Source organism: Python bivittatus, unplaced genomic scaffold, assembly GCF_059951505.1.
Source record: "Python bivittatus isolate LINGU-HERP-01145 unplaced genomic scaffold, Pbiv_v1 ctg000480_np1212, whole genome shotgun sequence".
In the NCBI taxonomy this organism is placed as follows: Eukaryota; Metazoa; Chordata; class Lepidosauria; order Squamata; family Pythonidae; genus Python; species Python bivittatus.
The window spans coordinates 49,356,776-49,380,658 of NW_028277075.1; the positions used below are offsets into that span (position 1 = coordinate 49,356,776).

The 23,883-nt window shown below is 38.2% G+C and overlaps 1 protein-coding gene across 1 annotated transcript in view; it reads right to left on the reverse strand.

Moving 5' to 3' along the window:
* The window catches only part of DCDC1 (doublecortin domain containing 1), a 318,605-nt gene that overhangs the window by 52,528 nt on the left and 242,194 nt on the right, over positions 1-23,883 (reverse strand). The window contains exons 20-21 of the mRNA XM_088145090.1: positions 6,699-6,822; positions 2,102-2,283 (exon numbers count right to left, since the gene is read on the reverse strand). Coding sequence (XP_088001216.1) covers positions 2,102-2,283; positions 6,699-6,822 — 306 coding nt within the window. The remainder of the gene's footprint in view (positions 1-2,101; positions 2,284-6,698; positions 6,823-23,883) is intronic.

Consider the following 23,883-nt stretch of genomic DNA (forward strand, 5'->3'; position numbering starts at 1 on the left):
ACTGAAAATATGAGTCCCAGCTAGAAAAAGGATTAGAAGGTAGATTAATCTCCCAACAGAATGGATAGAAAGTGGACAGAATGAACTATGATATGGAAGCTGGTTGGAAAAAGTGAAAAAAAAGTATAGAGTATGTGAAAGTATGAAAAAAGTTACTTAGTGCAATAATGAAATGAAAGGAGCCATAGATGAGAAAAATGCATATAAGAAAATGATTGTGACAGAAAAATGAGGATGAGAAAAAGGTATTTATTCATTTGTACGTCACTTACAAACTCTAGGCAGTTATAAAAACAAAATAGCAATAATGTATATATAGAGAAAAAGATAGCTGAAAGAATAAGTCAAAGAGAACAAGAAATGGTTAAGTTTAAAAGACCCCAAGAAAATGAACATTAGTTAATTATGATGTTATGCTGCTTCAAAACTATTTTTTTGTTTTCAAAGAGGTGACTTCAGCAGAGTAGATGGAATAAAAATGCAAGTGATGAAATGATGAATTGCTGGAAAGGATGAGATTTCTACAGGAATTAAAGTGATACATTGAGGAATGGGACTGAAACAAATACTATAAAATTAAGCACAGAGTAGTAAGCATTTGTGCTTCACTGCTTAAGGCCACTATTGAGCACTATGTATTGATTATTGTTTTGCCTAAGGAAACATAAGGGCTTGTGCAATATAGCTATATAACTATTGCTGACAGTATTTAATTTGTGATGTAGCTGAAATAAGGATGAAATAGTAAGCCAAAGAAATTTAAGTCATAAAAAAAGAAAAAGGAAACATAGCTAGAACTAATTTACACCAACACCACACTTTTTTGCAAACCATTCTTGCTTGCACTGCATACACACATATATTGCCTTTTATTCTTTAAAAATATTCACTTTTCTCTTTTACAGGATTTCATGTAAAATGTTCACTTCTCTCTTGTACAGGATTTCATCCAACCACAACTTTCTCAGTGTTTTGCTTCTTCTTGACCCATTAATTCTTTCCACCTACATTGGTTTTTCAATGAAATCTTCATTCATTTTCTCTATATAACAAAGTAGCTCAATATATTTCTTTCATGCCAGTCGCTCCCTTTTGTATCTAGTCCACATTCATTCAGCACCTTTTTATTCTTGATCTTATCTTGTCTTGTTTTACCATGCAGACATCTTAAGTGTCCCATTGCCACTGCTCAGTAAGACTTCCATATCCATGATCAAATATTATGGATGGGGCTATATATTGCTATTCAGATAGCAAGACACCCTGAAACAACCAGACTGGTATAGTAGTTACGTAGCCCCAGGGAGATCCAGCTTCAAATCCACCTTCAGCTACAGAAGCTTACTGGGTGGCTTTGTGCCAGTCGCTGTCTCTCAGTCCAACCTACTTCACAGGATTGTTGCTGTGGGGAAAAATGGGAGGAGGGAACACTATCTACACAGCTGTGAGCTTCTGAAGAAAAGGCAGGATATAATTCTAATAAATACATACATTAATATATTATCTCCTCATCAATACAATATAAGCTGCATTAACTAGGATATATATATATAGGTACTGTCAGGCACTGTACACACTGTGTGATCTATGCAAACATGTTAGATCCTAGTTTCAGAGATTTCTCTTGCTGAATTAAAGCAATGATGGACAAGATTAATCAGAATGAGCAAAAATCTAGACACTGTTTTTCAACATAGTATCTCCAAAGACATAGGCTATTGTGATATAGGTCGCAAGAGTCACTGTGCACTTCTAAACCAGTCTGATTAAATGGAGATGTAAATATATGTGGGCACATGTTTGCCATAATGTGCCTAAACAGCAGCAACATTACATATAAATAATGATGTTTATGACCAAGATGGATAGCTAGCTGTTTCATTTAATCCTAGGACTTGTGTTTGAATTCATATTTTCCTCAATGTTGCAAAACGAAATAGATTTTTGAGAGAGATTTCAGAGATTGTGGTACAGCTTTTTTTAAAAAAAGGTGAATGGAGTGGTATATTTACTAGCTAAGGTCAGATAACAATGGTTTTAATTTGTGAACAAAATGACATTTACATGTTTATGAAGAAAAAAAAAACTACTATATTCTTACTGTTTTCTTATCACAGATGCAGAGTCAAGTCCAAGAAGAGAGATGGCTTTGTCTTTGTCTGGCTCGCCATTCCTCAAAACCTTCAGTCTCAAAGGCATGTTGACATCTGATTTCTTACCAGCAGGTTTCTTTAGTGGAGGGCTGTTTGGAATCAGCAGACCTTCAATGGGCCAGTCAAAAGCCTTTCAGCACAGAAATAAATATTGATTCTATGTAGGTATTATAATACTATATATTATAAAAATGATAAAAATGCTGCTGCTTGGAGACATCAAAGAGCTTCACATGTGGAATTGGAAAATAGATTGAAGTTCAAGAATAACAAAAGTATCAGTACTAGCAAATACGTTACACCAGTTCTTCTGCAGACAGGACTCAGCTGAGAATAACTGAAAGTTAATTTTTTTTCATAGTTATTTCAAAATTCACAGATAGTTGAATAGTTACATAGATTACTACCTGCCTAGGAGAGATACTGTAAGGTGGAAAGCTATCATGGTTACTCACATGTATATTTGAAAGTAACTCATGAAGCCACTGAATCCCATATTCTCAGTGTTTGAACAATTGGAGATGACAAAACCAAAAGCCTGAAACTACAACTTCAGACATGTAAGATCTTTTGGTTCCCAAAACTAATCAACAAAAGTTACTAGGTTTGTGCAAAGCATTGAAGGGCTGTTTTGCTTCAGTGATGCTTTAAGTGAGGCAACATGCTCCCAACATTTCTGACAACAAAGTGAAGCTGCCACGTTGTGCTGCTGTGTTTGCTCTAACTGCTTACAAATATATGGGAGAACCCCCTTCTGGCTATTGGATCTGCTAGCTGAGGCTTCTACAACAGGAAACACTTCACTGAGGTAAATCTTGCCTCCTGTTTATATTGATGAGGAGAATCACATTGTCTTCACAAACATCTTCCTAAGGTAAATCCAAGTCACCTGGGAAACTGGAGTTTAATTCTATGTGTGACATGCTGGCTAAAATATGCCAAAACTGATCAAAGTTGTTCTTAATATTCGTACGGTAGCATATAGCAAAGGTATGACTAAGATTGATAAATCAATACCTTCTTTACATTACTATAAAACATTATATCAATGTCTCATTGAGCAAAGTAATGATGGGTGACAGAGGTCAATACCTATGGCCCTTCTGGTATGACCATAGCTTATGGAAGATTGTGACTTGGAATGTAAGAGGATTAAATGGTATAGAGCCAGAATTAACTAATGGAAGAGGAAAACAGAAAATAGAAATATGTCTCTGAAATTAAAATAAAGGGGAAAAATGTAATAGATATGAATAAAGATAGTCTGACCTTGTGGAGTAGAGATGATGAAAAGATTCAGAGAAATGAAGGTGTAGGTTTAATTATGAATGAAAGGGTTGAAATCTATGTCATAAAGTATGAATTGGTGTCATCTAGGTTGCTATGGGTAAGTATGAAAATAGAAATTCATAGGTATATGATAATTTTATGTTACACTTCATGCATACAGATGTCAAAGAAATAAATATAGTTCTAAAAGAATTGATATGATTATCATGCAAATATGAAAAGGGATGTTTGGTAGAATAATATAGAAAAAGAGGGTGTGGATTAGAAAAAATACATATGAGAGTGCTGCAAAAATGAGAATGAAGGAAATTTATATAGAGAAAAGTAGAGATGCAAAAACATAATTTAAAGAGGTAGAGAAAATGCACAACAATTTTGACAGAAAAAGTTGTTTTGGAAGTGGGTGAAGAGGGCTGAACAAGAATCTTCCAGCAGAGTGAGTAGAATTAAAAATAGAAGTGATGAAATAATTTGGAACGAAACAAAAGTGAAGGAGTGCTATGGGTATGCTGAACTATCCTTTTCACAGCAAAGTTATATTATTTTATTATAGTAAGTGGCATATCACATATCCATTCTCCAAGCAACTTAATCTTTTATTGGGAAGCTGCATGATGCCGTGAAAAGAAACATTTGCTTTAAGAAGTTGGCAAGAGGTGCTACATGAGGGCTCCCTGTGCTCTGAAGCACATTTTTTCCCTTGAAATCTAAAATACTGCACAGCCGTACTAGATACATTGCATTATTGGTGGGAATGAGACAACCACTTCAGCCAGCAGCAAGTGCTGATAAGGTAAGAAAAATCCAAAAAACAGAATTCCAAGCACATGGCCTGTGTCACTCTTAATTAAACTTCTTTACTTAGTTGCAGTAGAGAATGCTGTCCATTTTGATTGTTTATGCAAGCTTTTAAAAGTGCCATTTGTACCTTAAAATGTGGAAGTGCCAAATTTACCTTTGCCACATGCACCAAAATTTGTTTGCTAGCCCTGTATCTTCAAACCCCCAAACCATGTACAAAGATATGATGCATTAGTACATGGATATCACATCTGTTTCTTTCATTACTGCATTACAAAGAATTACTGCAATTCTTTGATCTACATTAGAAATTAGTTGCCACCACTAATGGCAATACTGGCAGTAACAGATGTTTTCTCATTTATTATTGAGCTTTTTCTTTCATCTTCTTTCAATGTTCTTTTTATCATTTATACGTTGATGTGGCTTCTCACATGAACATGTGTGTGGGCAGCATACGGTACAATACTGCAAACCTAAACTGGAGGCTAGCCAGCATCTGAAATAAGAATACTTACAATGAGTACATCCAAATGATCAAACCGATATCATAAGGGCCCATGAATAATGTTGTGGATACAAATTTCAGATAGGAGATGTGGAATTTGAGGGAACAGATCTTCCTCTCTTCTACCTGGATGCTTTAGTTACATTCTGTTTTACTTGGACAACTTTTTTATTCTGACTGGTGGGGTCTAGAAGGAGAGCCTTTTCTGCTGTTGCCCCCACCCTGTGAAACATCTTACCCCGAGATGAGATTGTCCCCCTCTCTTATGGCCTTTTGGAAGAACGTTAAGACCTGGCTCTGCCACCTAGCACAGGGAGCTAATGGGGGCTTGCAGCACTGGGGGTGGTTGGTGGTTTGAGGGCACTCTCTCCATCTTTTAATCCTGTATATTTTTGTAAAGACTTCTACTGTTTTTTATCGCTTTTTTATTTGTAAGCTGCCTAGAGTCACTTATACAGTGAGGTGGGCAGTGTATAAATTTGTTTGATAAATAAATAAACAAATAAACAAACGTTGCCCTCCCTTCAGTGAAGCCTGAATGTTTAGAGAAAAAAAAATACCTTCAAGATTACTTAGTCTAATCACACTGAGACTGTAATGGAAAAAATAAACCAAACAAAATGGACTACACCCTTCCCCGCCTCTTTCGGATATGACCAAGGTCAAACCCAGTTCCTCTCTTGGCTTAATCCTATCAGACCCAAAGTGACCCTCCCTGTCCCAGACAAAGCCCCCTGCAAGACCATATAGATCAAAGAATAGAAGCCTCCCCACCAGCTCACAGCACAACCCAGGGGCAGCCCTAACAAGGGAGTTGCAACCTAGAGAAACTCCAACCTTCCATCTTTTTATCAGCTGATGACCTCAACATTCTATCTCCTTAACAATGGGCTTCCCCAGCTGTGCTGCTCTCCTGAAAGGCCCACTTTGCCTAACAACAGAACTCGCCCCAGGCACACTGACAAGGACCTGCCAACTTCCCCAAACTGGCCAGACAGTCAGATCTCTAGAATTTCCTGCCTTGTATCCCTCAACTTCTATAAAAATCTTTGCTTTCCCATTGTTCAGGGTCCCTCTTTCTTGTAAAGCAGGCACCCAATGATAATTGCAATAAACATGGTTCTTCTCCTCAGTGTTGTGCTCCTTACTTTGGCAAAAATTCCACGACAGAGACATGGATGAAAGAAATAATATTTCAGAGTATTAGTTTCATGTTGACCATCAGCTTTACAGAAAGTACTTACAGACAGTACAGGATAACTTACACATGCAACAAATTCAAAGCAAAAGAATTGCCTTGAAATAGGTTTTCCAGCATGCAGCACAAAGCTAAGAAATTTGTAAAACAGACACAAATTATGCACTGAAGATATTATCTAGCCAGGTAATGAAACGCCTGCAAGAAAACAACCAAGCTCAGAGAACCCCAAGGACTCCACAGATGCAAATTATTGCTTTGCACACACCTAATAGCTTTAAGAATTCTTGACAATCAGTAATAAAGGATAGGATAAGGTGTTAAGAAAGATAATAATAATGAAAGATGAATGGCAGTTTCTGTATTTTTATGGGTAGCGATTTGTATTAATCATATGGAACAATTCCCTAGATTGCATTGCAAACCATTTCAAAACTTATGGGAATATTGTAGGCAGTTTTTAATACGACCTGAAGTCTGCATTTTGTGGAAAATGGTCAAATGGCTCCCTGGGGTAGAAGATTTCTGTGGAGCTTCTCCAATGAAACTTTCTGTGGATTGTGATTTCAAGAATTATGCATCTAAGTTTTAGTATGTGATTCATATGGCTGTTATTATCCCACCCTATGGTTAGGGTGTGTGTGTGTGTGTGTGTGGGTGTACCTATATATTTTAAATGTCTTGGATAAATATGTACAGATCACATATACATGTGTATTTGTATATTCTTCCCCCTCTAAGAAATTACCTGATTTAATTCTCCATTTGGAAGTACAGGCCACATATAGGTCAACTTATTCCATAAAGGATTCTCCACTTTTGATTGTTTCCATTGACCAGGCTTACTTGTTCCTTCGTGTTTAATGGCCCATCTGAAAGAAAAAGGTCCATTTTCTTATAAGAAGGTTCACTTGCTTTTTAACTAATATGTTTCTGACTGGCAGTAATTCTTGGACAGCTAAATCATCCTTCCCTTTGGCAAACAATTCTTTTAAAAACGTATCAAATACTGTACGTATGCATATATGTGTACTGTTGTCTGCTCTATTTTCTCCCCATGCTGGCTTTCAGTTCGTTACTCCTGCTTTGTGAATTTAATTTAACCTTCTATAAATGTTGTTACTTTCATGTATTTTTTTTTTAGTATTGTTCTATAGATTTGAATGTTATTGTTCTTTCCCAATATTTTAGATTGTTTAAAAAGATGTACTACTGGTTCATGCTATTTACCAGATATACCACTCCACAACAGTTGGTTCATAATGTATTTTATGATAACACAGTGATCCAAAGGCCAAATGAACTGAGTAAAGAAAATAAACTATAGGACAAAATATAGGAAGCCACACATAATATGCATCTTATAATCAACTAAGTACATATAAAACTTTAAAAAAATACTTTTTAAAAAAGATGGACTATATAACAATAAAGTACAAGGTAAGACAACATGGAATATTGTGTCTTTTTTTATGATATACAACCACACATAACACTCATATACAAAAATTTTCCTTTCATGGCAAGATACTAGGTGCAAACAGGAGAAACTGTTGATACGAACTATTGATACAAGAAAGAGGAGTCATTAGATTTCTTAACTACTAACATATTCCTTTACCATTCTATTTACTGCCCATTTAACAAGAACAAGGAAATTAATTTCTTATCTAGAGCATTGGAAATCAATACTCTTTCAATTACATTATCATAAATCAGTTTGATTCAGATCCCTTGGATTCATGTCAGTACTCTAATTTCCTTTAAGAAACTGGTTATGGGACAGGAACTTTGATTTTAAAATGTTTTGTGTTTTTTTCTAAAACCGTAGATGAATGGGGTAACCAGATAGATGAGTTACAGATGTTATAGCAAAATTACCTGATGCATTCGGTCTATCTAAAGGGGGTCTAATTTAGTTTGTTTTTCTTTTAAATGTATCTTTCTTTGTTCAGAAATTTGCAAATACAGTTTGAGAGGAAAAGGGGGCTTGATTGCTATCCACTTGAGCAAAAAGCAGTTTGGGATCCAGTTGCACATGTGAAGCCTGTCAAGATTCTGCCAGGTCTTGTGCATTATTGGTAATGAAAATCTGCAGTGTACACCACATGGTTTTTCCTGAAAGTGCTATTAAGCTGCCAGGTTTCAGCCACAGTATGATTTTTAATAACCAAGTTCAAGCCTTCTGAAAACTGTGTTTTATAAATGAAAAGCTGACAATCTCTGAACTGCATTGGCACTAATAGGTAGCAAAATAATGACTGTATAAGTGCCTAAATGCATTCTGCCCTTACAGCACTTCATTGGGGGCAGGGGGTCTGCTTCAGCTTTCAATACTATCTCTAATTTAAACTACAATATTTTTCATTTGCAGCCACTAGGTGGAAACAGCGGTTCATGGAAGCTCAGTTGAGAGCCATCTATTTTCAGATGCTATATCACATTTAATCCTACTTATGTTATTTCAGTTTCTTTGTATTGCAGACAGTCCTAATACAATTGCTTTCCCCCTTATGGCATTCAAAGATGTAACGCAGAATTTCTCATGCCCCCAACAGCATCAAATCTCTGTTTTTCAAGAACACATGCAAAGCTCAATGCTAGGTTAAAAACAATTATGACAGATTTTCTAACTCCATAATCAATAGGTATGATATGAATCCTTTTCCTATTAGAAAAGCAAAGAAGAGACTGACTAGGATTGAAACAGGTATGTCCATCTCCGTCAGTAGGAAGGATATTCAATCTTGCATTCCCACATGAAAACAAATCTGGGTCAGACTGAACAGTAGATCTGGTGGGTGCATAATGGAAAAAGCAAAGGGAAGTGCTACACTGTGAGCAATAGTGAAACAAGATCACTTAATGTACCCTATGGTTTCAGCTGAAGCCAAGATCTACCTGTATTTCTTGATATTTTACCACTTTGTAGAAACTTGGGAGAAAACTAACAGGAGCATCTTTTGCACATTTACTAAGAATACATCACATTATGTACAGTGGATTTTTTTTCCTAAGAAAGTATATGTTTTTCTCATTAATGATTCTTACCACATGCAGGGAATATCTTGAATCTGCTACAAACCACATGCCCAAGCATAGCATGACACATGCAGAAAACATACTGGCAGGCTGTAAAAAGGCCAATTTTTGGCTAGAGAGACAGGCTTTGCTTCCTTATTTTTGCAAACTTTCCTAATACAGTTGTTTCTCCCCAAAGGTCTCCCAAACCTCTCCACTAAGTGATTAACAAAAGTGAGAGATGTGTGTTTGTTTGCACAATGTAGTTTCGTTTTGTTTGCTAATTATAGAGCTATCTCCACTCCTGTTCCCTTTCAGCCTCTCCTTGAATCTAGGTAGTGAGATCAGCTCAAGTAAATGAAATTAGGTTTTACAATGCCTTGGGCTTGTACTGCAGATCAAATGGGTTGAAGTATAGCATGGCTCAGTGTCTTTATGGGATTCATTATAAAGCTAGATGTAAACATTTCAGTAGGGCTGATCCATTCATTAACATGGTATTTTTGTAAGTCCCTAATAAAATTAATAAGCTTTCATTTGATTTGCAGGACTATAATATTCTGACAGACCTTTCATCCTAAGATTTCAGCACTCAACAATTAAAGCAGTATCTGGCTATAGAATACACATAATTTTGCTTTTGTTGTTATAATGTTGCCTCACTAAAACAACAAAGCATGGTAAAATTAAACTTTTGAAGCATGTTGCAGAGCTCCACAAAAATTAGCCACTGTCACAGCTGGGCAGTAGGAAAATTAAAGTAGAATTTCCCTACTATTCTTTTTTTAACCACATGGGAACATTACATTATCCATGAATTTTATCAGATTAAATATTCCAGCCTACAATACACCAATATATACAGCAATGCAGTCTGCATGTTGCACTTGATCAGGAACTATCCCAGAAAATTACTGCATTCGTACACAGAAGCAAATAATTATATACACTATAGAAATGACATTGTTTATTTGTGATATTTTTAGTCCTACAAGCTTAGTAAAGTATTTAAAAAACATGTGGGATTCAAGTACAGTTCCCAGGTAAAAGAGAACGGAGCTGAGCTATTGAAACTTTATCAACAGATGAAACAATCATGCTTTCTCTTAGTCCTCTTATTAACTACTGTATGGAACATCTCCCTCCTAACAGCACCAATGTAGCCTTCATGACATTTTCAGTCCTATAAATCCTCAACCTCATAATTAAGTGTAGTGCTTTACAGGAGTTCACTGGGTGACTCTGAGCCAGTCACTCTCTCTTAACTTAACCTACCTCACAGAGTTGCTGTTGTGATAAAATGAAGGCAAATCCCCATGAAAGCTGTTTTGAGTTCCTGGGAAAAAGTAAGATATAAAACTGACAAATAACATTTTCCTAGCAATTGAGAGAGGGGATACCACCATTACTGTCCAAAATCCAAAATGAAAATTAAATCAAAAGTTGTAAGATAACAGTTGACATTTTGTTAGCATAGAATAGTCAAGACTAACAGGTTCTTATACTTCTTATACATGAAGGGCAAGCTGTAAATTGTATAAGGTACAACTCCCAAATGAAAGGTGCAAAGTGCATTGTTAGGGGACACTGACAAAAGAAAGAAAGGCTGAGTTCTTTTTTCGCTCACGGGGTAGCTCCCTCTTGTTGACTTTCAGTCTAGATGTTGGTGGACCTCTTCCTTTCTTCCATTAGGATCCACAGTACCAAGAATGGGATAGACATTGGCAACATTACACATTCATTTATTTAACAACAGTATTGCATGTATTTCAATTTCCCCCCACATTTCTGGAATTTGGGGGCAAAAAAGCACCCTTGATTTTTAAATAATTGCTTCAAAATTTCCAGAAATGTTACATCTTTAGGGAGGTAGCAACTATAATGATTTTAATTGTGAGCTGCCCAGAGTCACCCACTGGGGGGAGATGGGCGGCATACAAATTTAATGATAAATAAATAAATATAAGTAATTAAGTCTGGTCAATATAATATGGCAATAGTGATATTTCTAGAGGATAGATGATCTGGCAAGTATGAAGACAGATTATTCAAGCAAGAAAAAAAATCTCATACTGGAATCTTATATAAGGCTGGCAAGTATTTGTGACACGTTTCTCAGACTCAAAGCAGGTCAAGCAGGTTTGCAGTTTGGATCACCTCTACCCTTATTCATCAATTCTCATTTCTTGATGTAGGTCATTAATGCTTTCTTTTTCTATCTTGCCAGTTTACTGGGACAAGTGTATTCCCTTTTGCTTCCATACATCAGATGTCTCAAAGGGAAACTCAGTGGTGGAGATATTTTTTTCTTTCATTTACCAGAACTTACCATCAGTCTTACCTTTATAAATATGCTTCAGTTTATAGGTTGCATGAAGCAACACAACAGAAAGAAAAGGGTTAAAAGGTTGAAGATTTTGGAAAATTTAAGTAAAGTTAACCTGTTTGTTTGTTCCATCACATTTAAATCTGAAAATGAAATCAAACAGAGTACTGTATGTTATCTGAATATGATATTCTACATAATAATTACCTTGAATACCAGCCCAAAGCAGCATGCTTCTCAAAAACAGTAGGGAAAAAATCAACAGATTTGCAGACTACTACTGGGACAGGGACAAATTATATTTTTCTCATATTTTTCTTCAAGTGGTTCATTATTTAGAAATAATGAACCACTTGTCAGAAAGGGATTGCTATAATCAATGGAAGGGATTTTCCTTTCCTTTTCTCCTTAGTTTTCTGAATGCTCTGTGTCTCCCTCTTGGTCCTCCTTAATTTTAGTCAAGCTGCTCTAGACAGCACTCCTGCTGCATGGCTACTTCTTCCAAAGACAATCCATTAAGGACAAGAAGCAGCAATTGCAATATTACATCAGCAGAGAAGGTGAGTGAAGAGGCTCTTCAATGCAGTGTATGAGGAGAAAGCTTCCTCCAAGGTGTCTTGAAGAGTTGAGGGTGGGCTGCTCTGAAGCTGCTTGGCTTTGCCCATCTCCAGCCTATTTAAGGGGTTGCTGGCATAGAGGAGCAACAGCTTAGAATCTTGGCATTTCCAATAAGGGCTGGGTAAATGCCAACCTGAAATCCTGAGAAGCTGTTGCCAGCCATACAACAGACTAACTCCAGTCACTTATTCTTGTCATGAGTCTCCCAGATGTATTATTTTATTATTTTATATTATTGAGTTTATAGGCCACCAAATCAAAAACTCAAAGCAGCATGCGTAATTAAAATATCACAAAATATAATATAAAAACAAAAATAGAGCATATGAGGGAGGAAAAAAAAATGCAGCTTGAACTCCCAGCTACTCATCATCCACCAATGGCAATCACAAATCGGCCTGACCTCTGGGCTGTTTGAAAAACCAGCTTTTTAGAGTTTTGCTGAAGGATGTGAAGGTCAGAGCCAGACAAACCTCTACAGGAATGGTATTCCAGAGGGCAGGAGCAGCAACTGAGTAGGTATGACTCTGGTTTCCCACAACATGGCACTGTTTAGTCAACGGGACCTGGATCATGTCTACCTCATCACATTTTTAGGATCAGAGAGAAAACTGGAGAAAGGTGGTCCTATAAATAGCCAGGTGAGCCACATAGGGCTTTATAGATGACAACCAGTATCTTGAATTTCATCTGGAAATCCACAGATAACCAGTGCAACTGGTGGAGCAGAGGTGTCACAGAGGTAACCCCATAACTGCTACTGTAGCACAGCTGTACTCTGGACCAGCTGTAGCTATCAGCCTTATGGGGTAGACCAGATCAGGAACCTAACTCTACAGAAAGACTAGAACAAAGTTTATTGAGATAGCTATAGTAACAGAAACTTGAAAATCTTCCTGTGTATTTTCTTTCTTCTTATACTCCAGGGAGTCAGGGGGAGCCAATCTGATTTTTTTTAATACTTTCCTGCCTCTCTGGGCTTAACACATGTTTTAGCACCTGCTGTTGTCCTAATGACTTCTGGATGTCTTCTCCAAAGCGCTCTACAATAGCTTCTGAGTAACATCAAGGGCAGCCAGAAATACAGTGCATTACAGTAATCCAGATGAGAGATGACTAAGGCATGAGTGACATTGAGGAGGTCTGTTGGTTCAGTAACAAGTACAACTAGTGTACAAGACGGATCTGTGGAAAAGCCCTCCTAGCCACAGCTGCCATTTGCTCTTCCAGTAAGAGCCATGAATCCAGGAGGACCTCCAAATTGTACAACAGTTCTGAGGAAGTACAACCTTATCAAGAACAACAGATGGCAAATCTTCAGGTACAAATGATCCATAATCCCACAGTCTTTCGGTCTTGCTAAGTTTGAGCCTGTTTCTTCCCATCTAGACCCTAAGAAACTCCAGGAACTAAGGCAGCATTGCTTGGTCAGTTGGGGGTCAAGATATGTAGCTGGGTAAGATAAATATGCTGATGATATCAGATTCCATGCAGCCAGATGACCTCCCCCAACAATTTCATCTAAATGTTAAGTACAGGAAAGGAAGCTTTGAGCTCTGGGAACTCCACAAACCATGGTCCTAGGACTTGATCTCTCCCACACTACCACCACTGACTGAAACCAGCCCCAGAGAAAGGAGAACCACAATAAAACATTCCCCCTCTCCCTCAAATCCCAGAATCAGTCCAGAAGGATATCATGATTAATGGTATCGAAAACCTCTAAGAAGTCAAGTAGGGCCAAGAGAGTTGTACCACCCTTATCCCAATTCCAGAAGAGGTCATCCACAAGTGCAGTCAATGCTGTCTCAGTGCTATATCCTGGCCTGGATTCTGACTAAAAAGAGTCCAGATAATTTGTTTCCTGTAGGGCCCTCTGGAGCTGCAGTCCAGCCACATTCTCCACAAACCATAATTCCTCCATTTGTATCTATTATATTTAGAGTTACACACAGGTCTGAACTTAGATCAAAATTATACAGATCTACAACCAAGAGAAGATATAAATGACCATTCAAAGAGAGATTGGTACGCTTATCAGGCCAACAGTAGTAGAGCTGGTGGCAATATTTGGGCAGACAAAGGCATTCTAAGGCCCACTCTGGCTGACACTGTTATAGGAATTCAATTCATATCTGAGAAATATCGACCCTCTTAGTATTGGAAATATACATTTCATTGAAAGTATCCTAAATGTTATATCCACCATAGCAAGAAATATATTACATCTTTAAGATGATGCTTCTTTGAAAAATGAAGATAAAAATGCACATCTAGAATATCACCTAACTGCCAGTGAAGACTGAGAAGGATTAATTAACTGAGATGGTTTCTATGAGAACTATTGTTATCTTGGAAAATTAATGCAAATTCTAGCTTCCAATAAACTTATAAAAGAGTAAACAATGCCGTTACCAAATTTATACATAATACAAACTAGCAGGACTACCAAATCTTTGGAGGAAATATGACAAATTCTGAATTATTACAGTTAATAGGAAATTGTGACACACAGAAACATACATACACACACATACACACACACACTGAACTGCTAGATTTTGGTACAATTTCTTATTAACTGTAATAATTCAGAATTTGTCATATTTTTTCCAAAGAGTTGGTAGTCTTGCTAGTCTCTGTCTGTCTGTCTGTCTCTCTCCTAAGAAAAAGTACTGTATTATGCATATAGAGAATAACCAAATGGGTATTTTAGGGAATAAGATATTAACCCAAAACATAATGAAAGATGAAGTGGTAATAAAGGATAACCATATTTCAAGTTACTAAAATAATGCTTAGTACAAAAATACTAGTGACAATTTAGGGTGTATGAACTAAAACATCAATAAGATTTAAGCAGTGACAAGACTTCAGTCTGCATTCTATTCTGGCTCCATAATTTTAAAAAAGGATGCTGACTAATGAAAATTATTCAAGGAAAATAAATAAACTGACTTAAGTTTGAATAGAATGTTGTCTACATAAAGACCACTGGATGATCAGTATTAGATAGCTGTAGTTTTCAGATTCCCATTCATTCTACAAGACCTTTTGGTATGGTCCAAATAAAACTGGAGGCAGATGATCAGGAGTACATTATGAGTATAGTTTAGCTACTAAACACAGTTGCCTGAGCTAAATATTTACCTAGATATCTTGCCCTTACTATTAAATAAATATCAACTCTTAACCTCTCCCCCCTAACTAACTGCTATTTCCTACCTAGTGTTAGTTCTAAATTTGTACATTTAAAATAGTTTCCATATGCCTCTTGAATTTACTTTGGTTAGCAATGTTGGAAAACTTCCTATTTCAAAAAGAAGAGAATCTGCCCAACTCAGAATCTGTGAAAGTAAGACACTGTGTCTGAAATAAGAATTGCCATTCTTTGCTCTTACCAAAAGAAGAACAAACATGACAACAGAAAAGAGTTATAATCACAGAAAACTATGAACTAAAGAGATACACAGCAGAATTAATTGGGCCTGTCTATCCCTCACTTACATATACCAAAATGAGGTATATATTGGCCTTTGTGAACAGGAATTTATTTATTTATTTATTAAATTTATCTCCGCCCATTTCCCCCTAATGGGGGACTCTGGGCGGCTCACACAATCCATTAAAATAATGAATACATATAAAATTACAAAAGACATAAAAACTGTACAAAACATTATCAAGAAGAAAAAGTGCAAGAGACAGATGGTTTCTCGGGCTAGAGACAAAAGGCTTCTAAGGGACTAGCTGTTCCCACACTCGATGTCTCCCCTCCTCCCCCCAGGCCAAATGGCAGAGCCAGGTCTTCAAATCCCTCTGGAAGGCCAGGAGTGAGGGGACCAATCTCAACTCTGGGGGCAGGATATTCCAAAGGGCGGGGGCCACAGCCGAGAAGACCTATCTTTTGGACCCCGCTAATTGGAGCTCTTTTACCGAGGGGGTCTGAAGCATGCCCTCTCTGTGTGACCAGGTGGGACAGGTTGAAGTCATGGGGAAGAGGCGGTCCCTTAGGTAACCTGGTCCCGTGCCATGTAGGGCTTTAAACGTGATAACCAACACCTCGAATTGGACTCGAAAACAGACTGGTACTCAATGTAGCTCGCGGAGCAACAGTGTTACATGGGCCCTTCTTGGGGCTCCAAAAATAGCCTGTGCAGCTGCATTCTGGACCAGCTGTAGCTTCCGGATACACTTCAAGGGTAGCACCATGTAGAGTGCATTGCAGTAGTGACAGTTCAAAGGGTGTGATGGAATGGAATTATCAAGGCCAAGCTCAGGGAGATAAGCATTTTCTTAGCTCACCAGAACCGCGTGGGAGGAACAAAAGGATGAGACTGACACTTCCCTGAGGAATTCACACTGTTGTGGCTGAAGGACTTTGGGAACTGGGGTTTTAATCTGGGAAGATTCTTGCTAGAGGTTGTAGCTAATAAACATAGCTGGACTGAATTTGCATGGTCTCTTGGAGTTCCTTGGGCTAGGCCTGACAAAGGGATTATTATTGTAATCCCAAAGCAAATTTATGGTAATTTATTATTATTATTAGAAAAAACTGCCTCAACATCTCTAAAGAAGAGCTCCAGTATGACCCAGAATGTCTGCCTCAGGGAATGCACACTTTTGCCAGAACTCAGTCTGCAAATGTAGCTTCTACTGAACATGTGCATTATAATATATAATGCCTAATTTTGTTAAATTGTATTTAACAAATACATAAATTTAACAAATTTATACAAATATAAATTATATTATATTTGTAATATAATATAATACCTAATAAAATGGGAGCAGATGCTTAGATTGCAGCCTGACAACTTTCTTCAAAGAGATTAATGCTATTTTGCAGAATATGAAACAAAATTCTGGTTCTAATAGAAGCATCAAGTCAGACTCTCAGGTCATTCTGACACTTATATTTAAAATCTGTTAAAATAAAATATTTTATTATTATTGTAATCCCAAAGCAAGATTACACTAATCTTTTTTTGGGGGGGGTGTGTCTGGGATGGGATAAATCTTATCCTAAATCAATCCTAAAAGTGATTCGACCATCATCATGTTCTTATGAAACCTAAAAATCCTTATCAGGAACCAATGTATTAGAGCTGAAGAAATGATAGCTGATTGTCAAAAGAATCATTTCAAAATGGTACACCTGAGAAATTTGCTAAAATATATTTAGAACATTTTCCTGTAGAGGTGGAAATTTTCATTTCCCTGAAAATCTAGAATGTATCAGAAGCCCCAAAAGACTGGAGCTCTTTGGGCTTGTGGCTTGTTTTTATAGCTATTTAGTATATTATCTAATATCCAGCAGAAGGGGCAGGTTGCAGACCCCACCCGTCAAGGAATTTCGATTGGTGGGGTCTAGGCAGAGAGCCTTTTCTGCTGCAGCGCCCGCCCTATGGAACATCTTGCCGCCTGAGGTGCGGTGTGCCCCCTCCCTCATGGCCTTCAGGAAAGAGATCAAATCCTGGCTCTGCCAGAAGGCCTGGGAGCCAGAGGGGGGCCCGCACCTGTGGAGATGGCTGGTGGGGTGAGGGGTTGTCCCCCCCCCCAGCATCTTACAGGTTTTTTAGGGCCAATTTATAGGAGGTTTTTAGGCCATTTTTATATAAGTTTTTAAACTATTTATAGATTATGTTCATGTTTGGAGAGTCCTGTGTTTTTTCTTTTTTATTATTGTGAGCCGCACAGAGTCACCCATTGGGGGAGATGGGCGGCATACAAATTTGAAAATAAATAAAAATAAAAAATAAAAATATTATCTCTCTCTTCCCCCCAAAAAGGAATAAATGGAGGAATTATTTCTAGATGGAAACAGTAGGCTCACAACTTCCAGACAAAGAGGAATCTAGGCCAAGTGGTGCTGTGATAACTTCTTTATTGAGGTCTATCTTTACCTACGAGGAAAAGGTATTCCATCAAATAGGCATCACATGAATAGGCAGAGTCTATCATCACTGAATACTCATGCCCATGTCCCATATCTTTAAACTCATGGCAAGGAGGGACCCAAAGCAGCAGCTCTTGTAATGAAGCATAGGGTGGGCTGATTCTGACTGGGAGACATGGTCCTGGAAGTACATGGTTGCCAAGCCATGTAGGGCTTTGAAGATCAAAACCAGCAATTTAAATTGGAGCCAGAAATGTATCAGTAACCAATGCAGCAACTTCCACATAGGTGCTACACCTCTAAATCTATCAGCATTTTGAACACAATTTCTGAACACTGCATTTTGAACACTGCATTCTTGAACACTGCATTTTGAACACAATTTCTGAATCATCTTCAAAGAAAAACCCATGTAAAGCAGTCTTAGTAGTCTAGCTACGAGGTGATAAAGGTGTGAGGCAATCTTCAAAGAGCCACCCGATCCAGAAAGGCTTGCACTGGCACAGCAGCCAGAGTTGACCATGCCTCCTAGACATGGCTTCCACCTGTTTGAGCAGTAGTCCCAAGTCCAAGAGGGCCCCCAAATTGCAGACCTGCCCTTTCAGGGGTGGTGCCTCCTCTTCCAGAGCCACCTTAGGGATCAGAATGCCAAATCACACTTACAAACAGCAATTCCATCTTCCAGATTTCTTTTGAGTTGATTTTGACCTACCCAGCACTTATAATCTTTAAACACTGGATTAAGACTTGGGCATGGGATGGAAATGGCATCCCCGTTCTGGCCTGGGATGGCGATATATCACAGAGTAGTGATATTATCAGCAAATTAATGAGCTGTCTCAGCAATTTCATCTAGATATTAAAAATCATGGGAGAAAAAGTTGAATTCTGTAAGAATCCACCTTGAAGGACCCAAATACTCAACTGCTTTCCCCCCATGCACACTGATTGGTACTGTCCAGTCAGGTAGGAGAAAAACCAGCTATGTAAATTTAATTTTAATTTAAAATTATAGATCTTATCACTATCCATTGTAGCAGTTCAGATACTGTGTTCAATAGTATCAAATACAACTGAGAAGCCCAAGAGGGGTGCACTCCACTAATCTAGATCTTACATATTGTAGGTCATCTACCAGGACAAGCAATTGTTTCCATCCCATGCCCAAGTCTGAGAATGCAACAGCTAATTCACGTGAATTGGCTGAGCAACTCCCAAGACGTAAGTAGATGAGATGCTTGAAAGTATAGGCTATGAAATACAGCGCCCTCTTGAAATAGACTCTTTGCAGGAACAAGGACTTCCATGAAATCTTAAGTACTCAATTTGTAGCTTTCAAACAAATGATTTCATGCTCCTGTCCAACCCTAATTGTGAACTCTGGTACTTTGACTGTTTGGAAATCTCTTCTCTGGACTTTCTGAGTTATGTCTGGTTATCATTACAAAATCCTTTGACCTGAGGAATGGATTTGACTGTTTTTTCCATTTTTCAACCACTTGCTTTGGAATTGGCTTTTCATCTTGTTGCCTGTAAGACCTTGGGCTGTTTAATGTCTACACAGTTACCTTCTTACATTTACTGACAGCTTTGGCCAAAAACTAGGATACTTAGAGGACTTCCTTACAGGTGGTCCTTGACTTACGACCAAAATTGGGACTGGAACTTCCATTGCTAAAAAATGCAGTCATTAAGTGAGTTGTGCCTGATTTTATAAACTTTTTTGCCACAGTCATTAAGTGAATCACTGCAGCCATTAAGCAAATCACATGATTGTGCTTGGGTCAGGAAAAAATGAAGCTTTGATTGTGGGATTTAATGATTAGATGGTTTGTGTTGATAGAAATAATGTGAATTAGGATTAAATAGTGATAAGAGATTAACTTTTTTTTAATTTGTACTTATATCTGTATTAGTCAGAAGTCACTTCTTGTTTCATTTCTATTCAATCCCACTTTTTTAGTTTTTGTCTTTTAGTTCTATCTTCTCTCTTTTCTATATTTTCTGATTTGTATTTTAACTGTACTTTTTATATACCTTAATAAAAGTTTTGATTAAAAAAAAAAAGCAAATCACATGGTCATTAAGCAAATCTGGCTTCTCCCATTGACTTTGCTTGTTGGAAGCCCCCTGGGAAGGTCGTAAATGGCAATCACATGACCCAGGCATGTTGCAACCATCATAAATACATGCAGGTTGCCAAGCACCCAAATTTTGATCATATGACCGTAGGGATGCTGCAATGGTCATAAGTGTGAAGACTGGTCATAAGACACTTTTTTCAGCACTATCATAACTTTGAACAGTTGTTAAACAAATGGTTGTAAGTCATGGAGTACAGTACCTGTATCTGTTTTCTTACTCAGAAAAAAATTGTTTTCTTACTTAGGAAAAATGACTGAGAAGGAAAAGAGAGTCAGCTAGGTTGGGATTCCTACCAGCAATTTCACTGGAGACAAAGATTTGAATTCTAACTTGCACTATCCAATTCTAAGGGCTTATCCACACTGCCTGATTGCCCCACCACCAGAATGGGAAGGCAACTATTTCTGGAGGGCAGAAATGGACGAAATCACCCTCTATTAATTCCACTCACCTTCAAAGTGACCTTGGGGCACATTTTTTTGCTTCACTTTCAAAGTACATTTTTCACTGTTATCTCATGTGCTCCTGTATGTTAGGGATAGGGTATTTCTGTTTATTGCAAGTTAAACTCTGCAGTTCATTGGCCACTTTGCAGAGGAAAAAATGCCCCTTCCAGTGAGCCAATTCTTGCCATTCACGCTAACAGTTTCTATATCTCCCTTTAACAGCAGAGCTGAAATAGCATAAAGACTACTATCGTCATATAGCATAGATGTTTTCTTTTCTTAAGTCGATAGTTTTCCTTGTGGCCTTTTTTTTAATGTCCAGAGATGCATCATTTTGCCATTTTTCCAGTCCCCCTGGCCCTCAGATGGCCCATTTGGGCTATTGTTAAAGTAGAACAAGATGCAAAGAAGGGAATTTTTATTTTAAAGCTGCTTATTGTATCAGTAACTATGTGCAGTTTGATCCTTTAATTTTGTATATATAAATTTAAGTGTACATGTATGTGTGTATATATGTGTGTGCATGCCTATGTTTGTGTGTGTGTGTGTGTGTCTGTATACATGCATGTAACCCAAAAGAGTATGTATATCCAGGAAGATGCACCCAGAGAAAAGAAAACAATTTGCAATCATTTCCCTGGATCAGAGTGATAGGAGGGCACAGCAGCAGGGGAATTGTCCAGTGGGAGGCCATGGTAGCCTGCAATTTAGATGGAATATTTTGCATCAGTGTCTTAATCCAGGCAGGATTTTCTTAAACCAGCAAATTAGGATGAGCACAGGGCAGTAGCAGTGTAAATAATACATGTGGATATGTCCTAATTTGTAAGATGAATATGTGGGACATTTTTAAAAAGCACATCCTTAATTATTTCCATTTCTCTAGCCTGAAGTATCAAATTTTTTGCTGTCAGCCACACAGAGCAGACCAGACCAGGAAATCAACCCCACAGAAAGCTGAAACTACCTTTATTGGGTTTGGTTATACTAACAGAATCTTGCCCCGTGCTTCCTCCTCCTCCCTATGCTCCAGTAAAGTAGAGAGGTGTCTGCTTCCAAATACTATCTCATTTTTCAGGACTTAAAAGTGTTTCAGCCCCTTTTGTCTAGGTAACAGATCATCTTCCTTACTCCCTACATTTGCCCTGCCAATCAGCTACCTTTCCTACAAAAAACTATCTAAATTAGGTCATTTTCAACTTCAGCATTCTTCCCATTCCGGCAAACCAACTAATTACGAAGGTTTCATCTAGAATGCCTTTGTTGTTGTTCAGTCTTTAAGTCGTGTCTGACTCTTCGTGACCCCATGAACCATATTGTGCCAGGCCTTCCTGACCTTCACTGCCTCCTGGAGCTTGCTCAATTCACATTCATTGCTTCGGTGATGCTATCTAACCATCTCATCCTCTGTCGTCCCCTTCTCCTTTTGCCTTCAATCTTTCCCAGCATCAGGGTCTTTTCCAAAGAGTCCTCTCTTCGCATTAGGTGACCAACGTATCTGAGCTTGAGCTTCAGTATCAATCCTTCCAATGAGCAGTCAGGGTCGATTTCCTTTAGGATTGACTGGTTTGACCTTCTAGCAGTCCAGGGGACTTTTAAGAGTCTTCTCCAGCACCACAATTCAAAGGCATCAATTCTTCAGCGCTCAGCCTTCCTTATGGTCCAGCTCTCACAGCCATACATTGCTACTGGAAAAACTATAGCTTTGATTATGCGGATCTTTGTCGGCAAGGTGATGTCTCTGCTTTTTAATATGCTCCTAGGTTTGCCAAAGCTTTCCTCCCAAGGAGCAAGCGTCTTTTAATTTCATGGCTGCAGTCTCTGTCTGCAGTGATCTTGGAGCCCAAATAAAGTCTGCTACTGCTTCCATTTCTACCCCTTTTATTTGCCAGGAATTGATTCGTCTGGATGCCATGATCTTAGATTTTTTAATGTTGAGTTTCAAGCCAGCTTTTGCACTCTCCTCTTTCACCCTCATCAAGAGGCTCTTTAGTTCTTCTTCACTTTCTGCCATAGGGGTGGTATCATCTGCATATCTGAGGTTGTTGATATTTCTCCCTGCAATCTTAATTCCGGCTTGTGATTCTTCCAGCCTGGCGCTTCTCATGATGTATTCTGCATATAAGTTAAATAAGCAGGGTGACAGTAAACAGCCTTGTCATATCCCTTGCCCTATTTTGAACCAATTGATTGTTCCATGGGTGGTTCTAACTGTTGCTTTTTGGCCCGCATACAGGTTTCTCAGGAGACAGGTAAGGTGGTCTGGTACTCCCATCTCTTTAAGAATTTGCCACAGTTTGTTGTGATCCACACAATCAAAGGCTTTTGCATAGTCAATGAAGCAGAAGTAGATGTTTTTCTGGAACTCTCGGCCTTTCTCCATGATCCAGCAAATATTGGCAATTTGATCTCTAGTTCCTCTGCCTTTTCAAAACCCAGCTTGTACATCCGGTAGTTCTTGGTTCATGTACTGCTGAAGCCTAGCTTGTAAGATTTTGAGCATAACCTTGCTAGCATGTGAAATGAGTGCAACTGTGCAGTAGTTTGAGCATTCTTTGGCATTGCCCTTCCAGGGAATTGGAATGTAAACTAACCTTTCCAATCCCATGGCCACTGTTGTGTTTTCCAAACTTGTTGGCATATTGAGTGCAGCGCTTTAACAGCATCATCTTTTACTATTTTAAATAGCTCAGCTGGAATACTGTCATCTCTGCTAGCTTTGTTGTTAGTAATGCTTCCTAAGGCCCACTTAACTTCATGCTCTAGGATGTCCGGCTCAAGGTCAGTGACCACACCAGTGTGGACATCAGGGACATTAAGATCTTTCTTGTATAGTTCTTCTGTGTAATCTTGCTGCCTCTTCTTAATCTGTTCTGCTTCTGTTAGCTTCCTGCCTTTTTTGTCCTTTATCATGCCCATCTTTGCACAAAACGTTCCCTTGATATCTCCAATTTTCTTGAAGAGATCTTTAGTTTCCCCCATTCTGTTGTTTTCCTCAATTTCTTTGCATTGTTCATTTAAGAAGGCCTTCTTATCTCTCCTTGCTATTCTCTGGAAATCTGTATTCAGGTGCTTATATCTTTCCCTTTCACCCTTGCTTTTCACGTTTCTTCTTTCCACAGCTATTTGTAAAGCCTCATCAGACAGCCACTTTGCTTTCTTGCATTTCTTTTTCCTTGGGATGGTTTTAGTTGCTGCCTCCTGTACAATGTTACGAACCTCCATCCATAGTTCTTCAGGCACTCTGTCTACCAAATCTAATCCCCTAAATCTATACATCACCTTCACTATGTACTCACAAGGAATATAATTTAAGTCATACCTGAGTGGTGTAGCGGTTTTCCCTATGTTCTTCAATTTAAGCCTAAATTTTGCAATAAGAAGCTCGTGATCTAAGCCACAGTCAGCTCCCGGTCTTGTTTTTACTAACTGTATAGAGCTTCTCCATCCTTGGCTGCAAAGTACATAATCAGTCTGG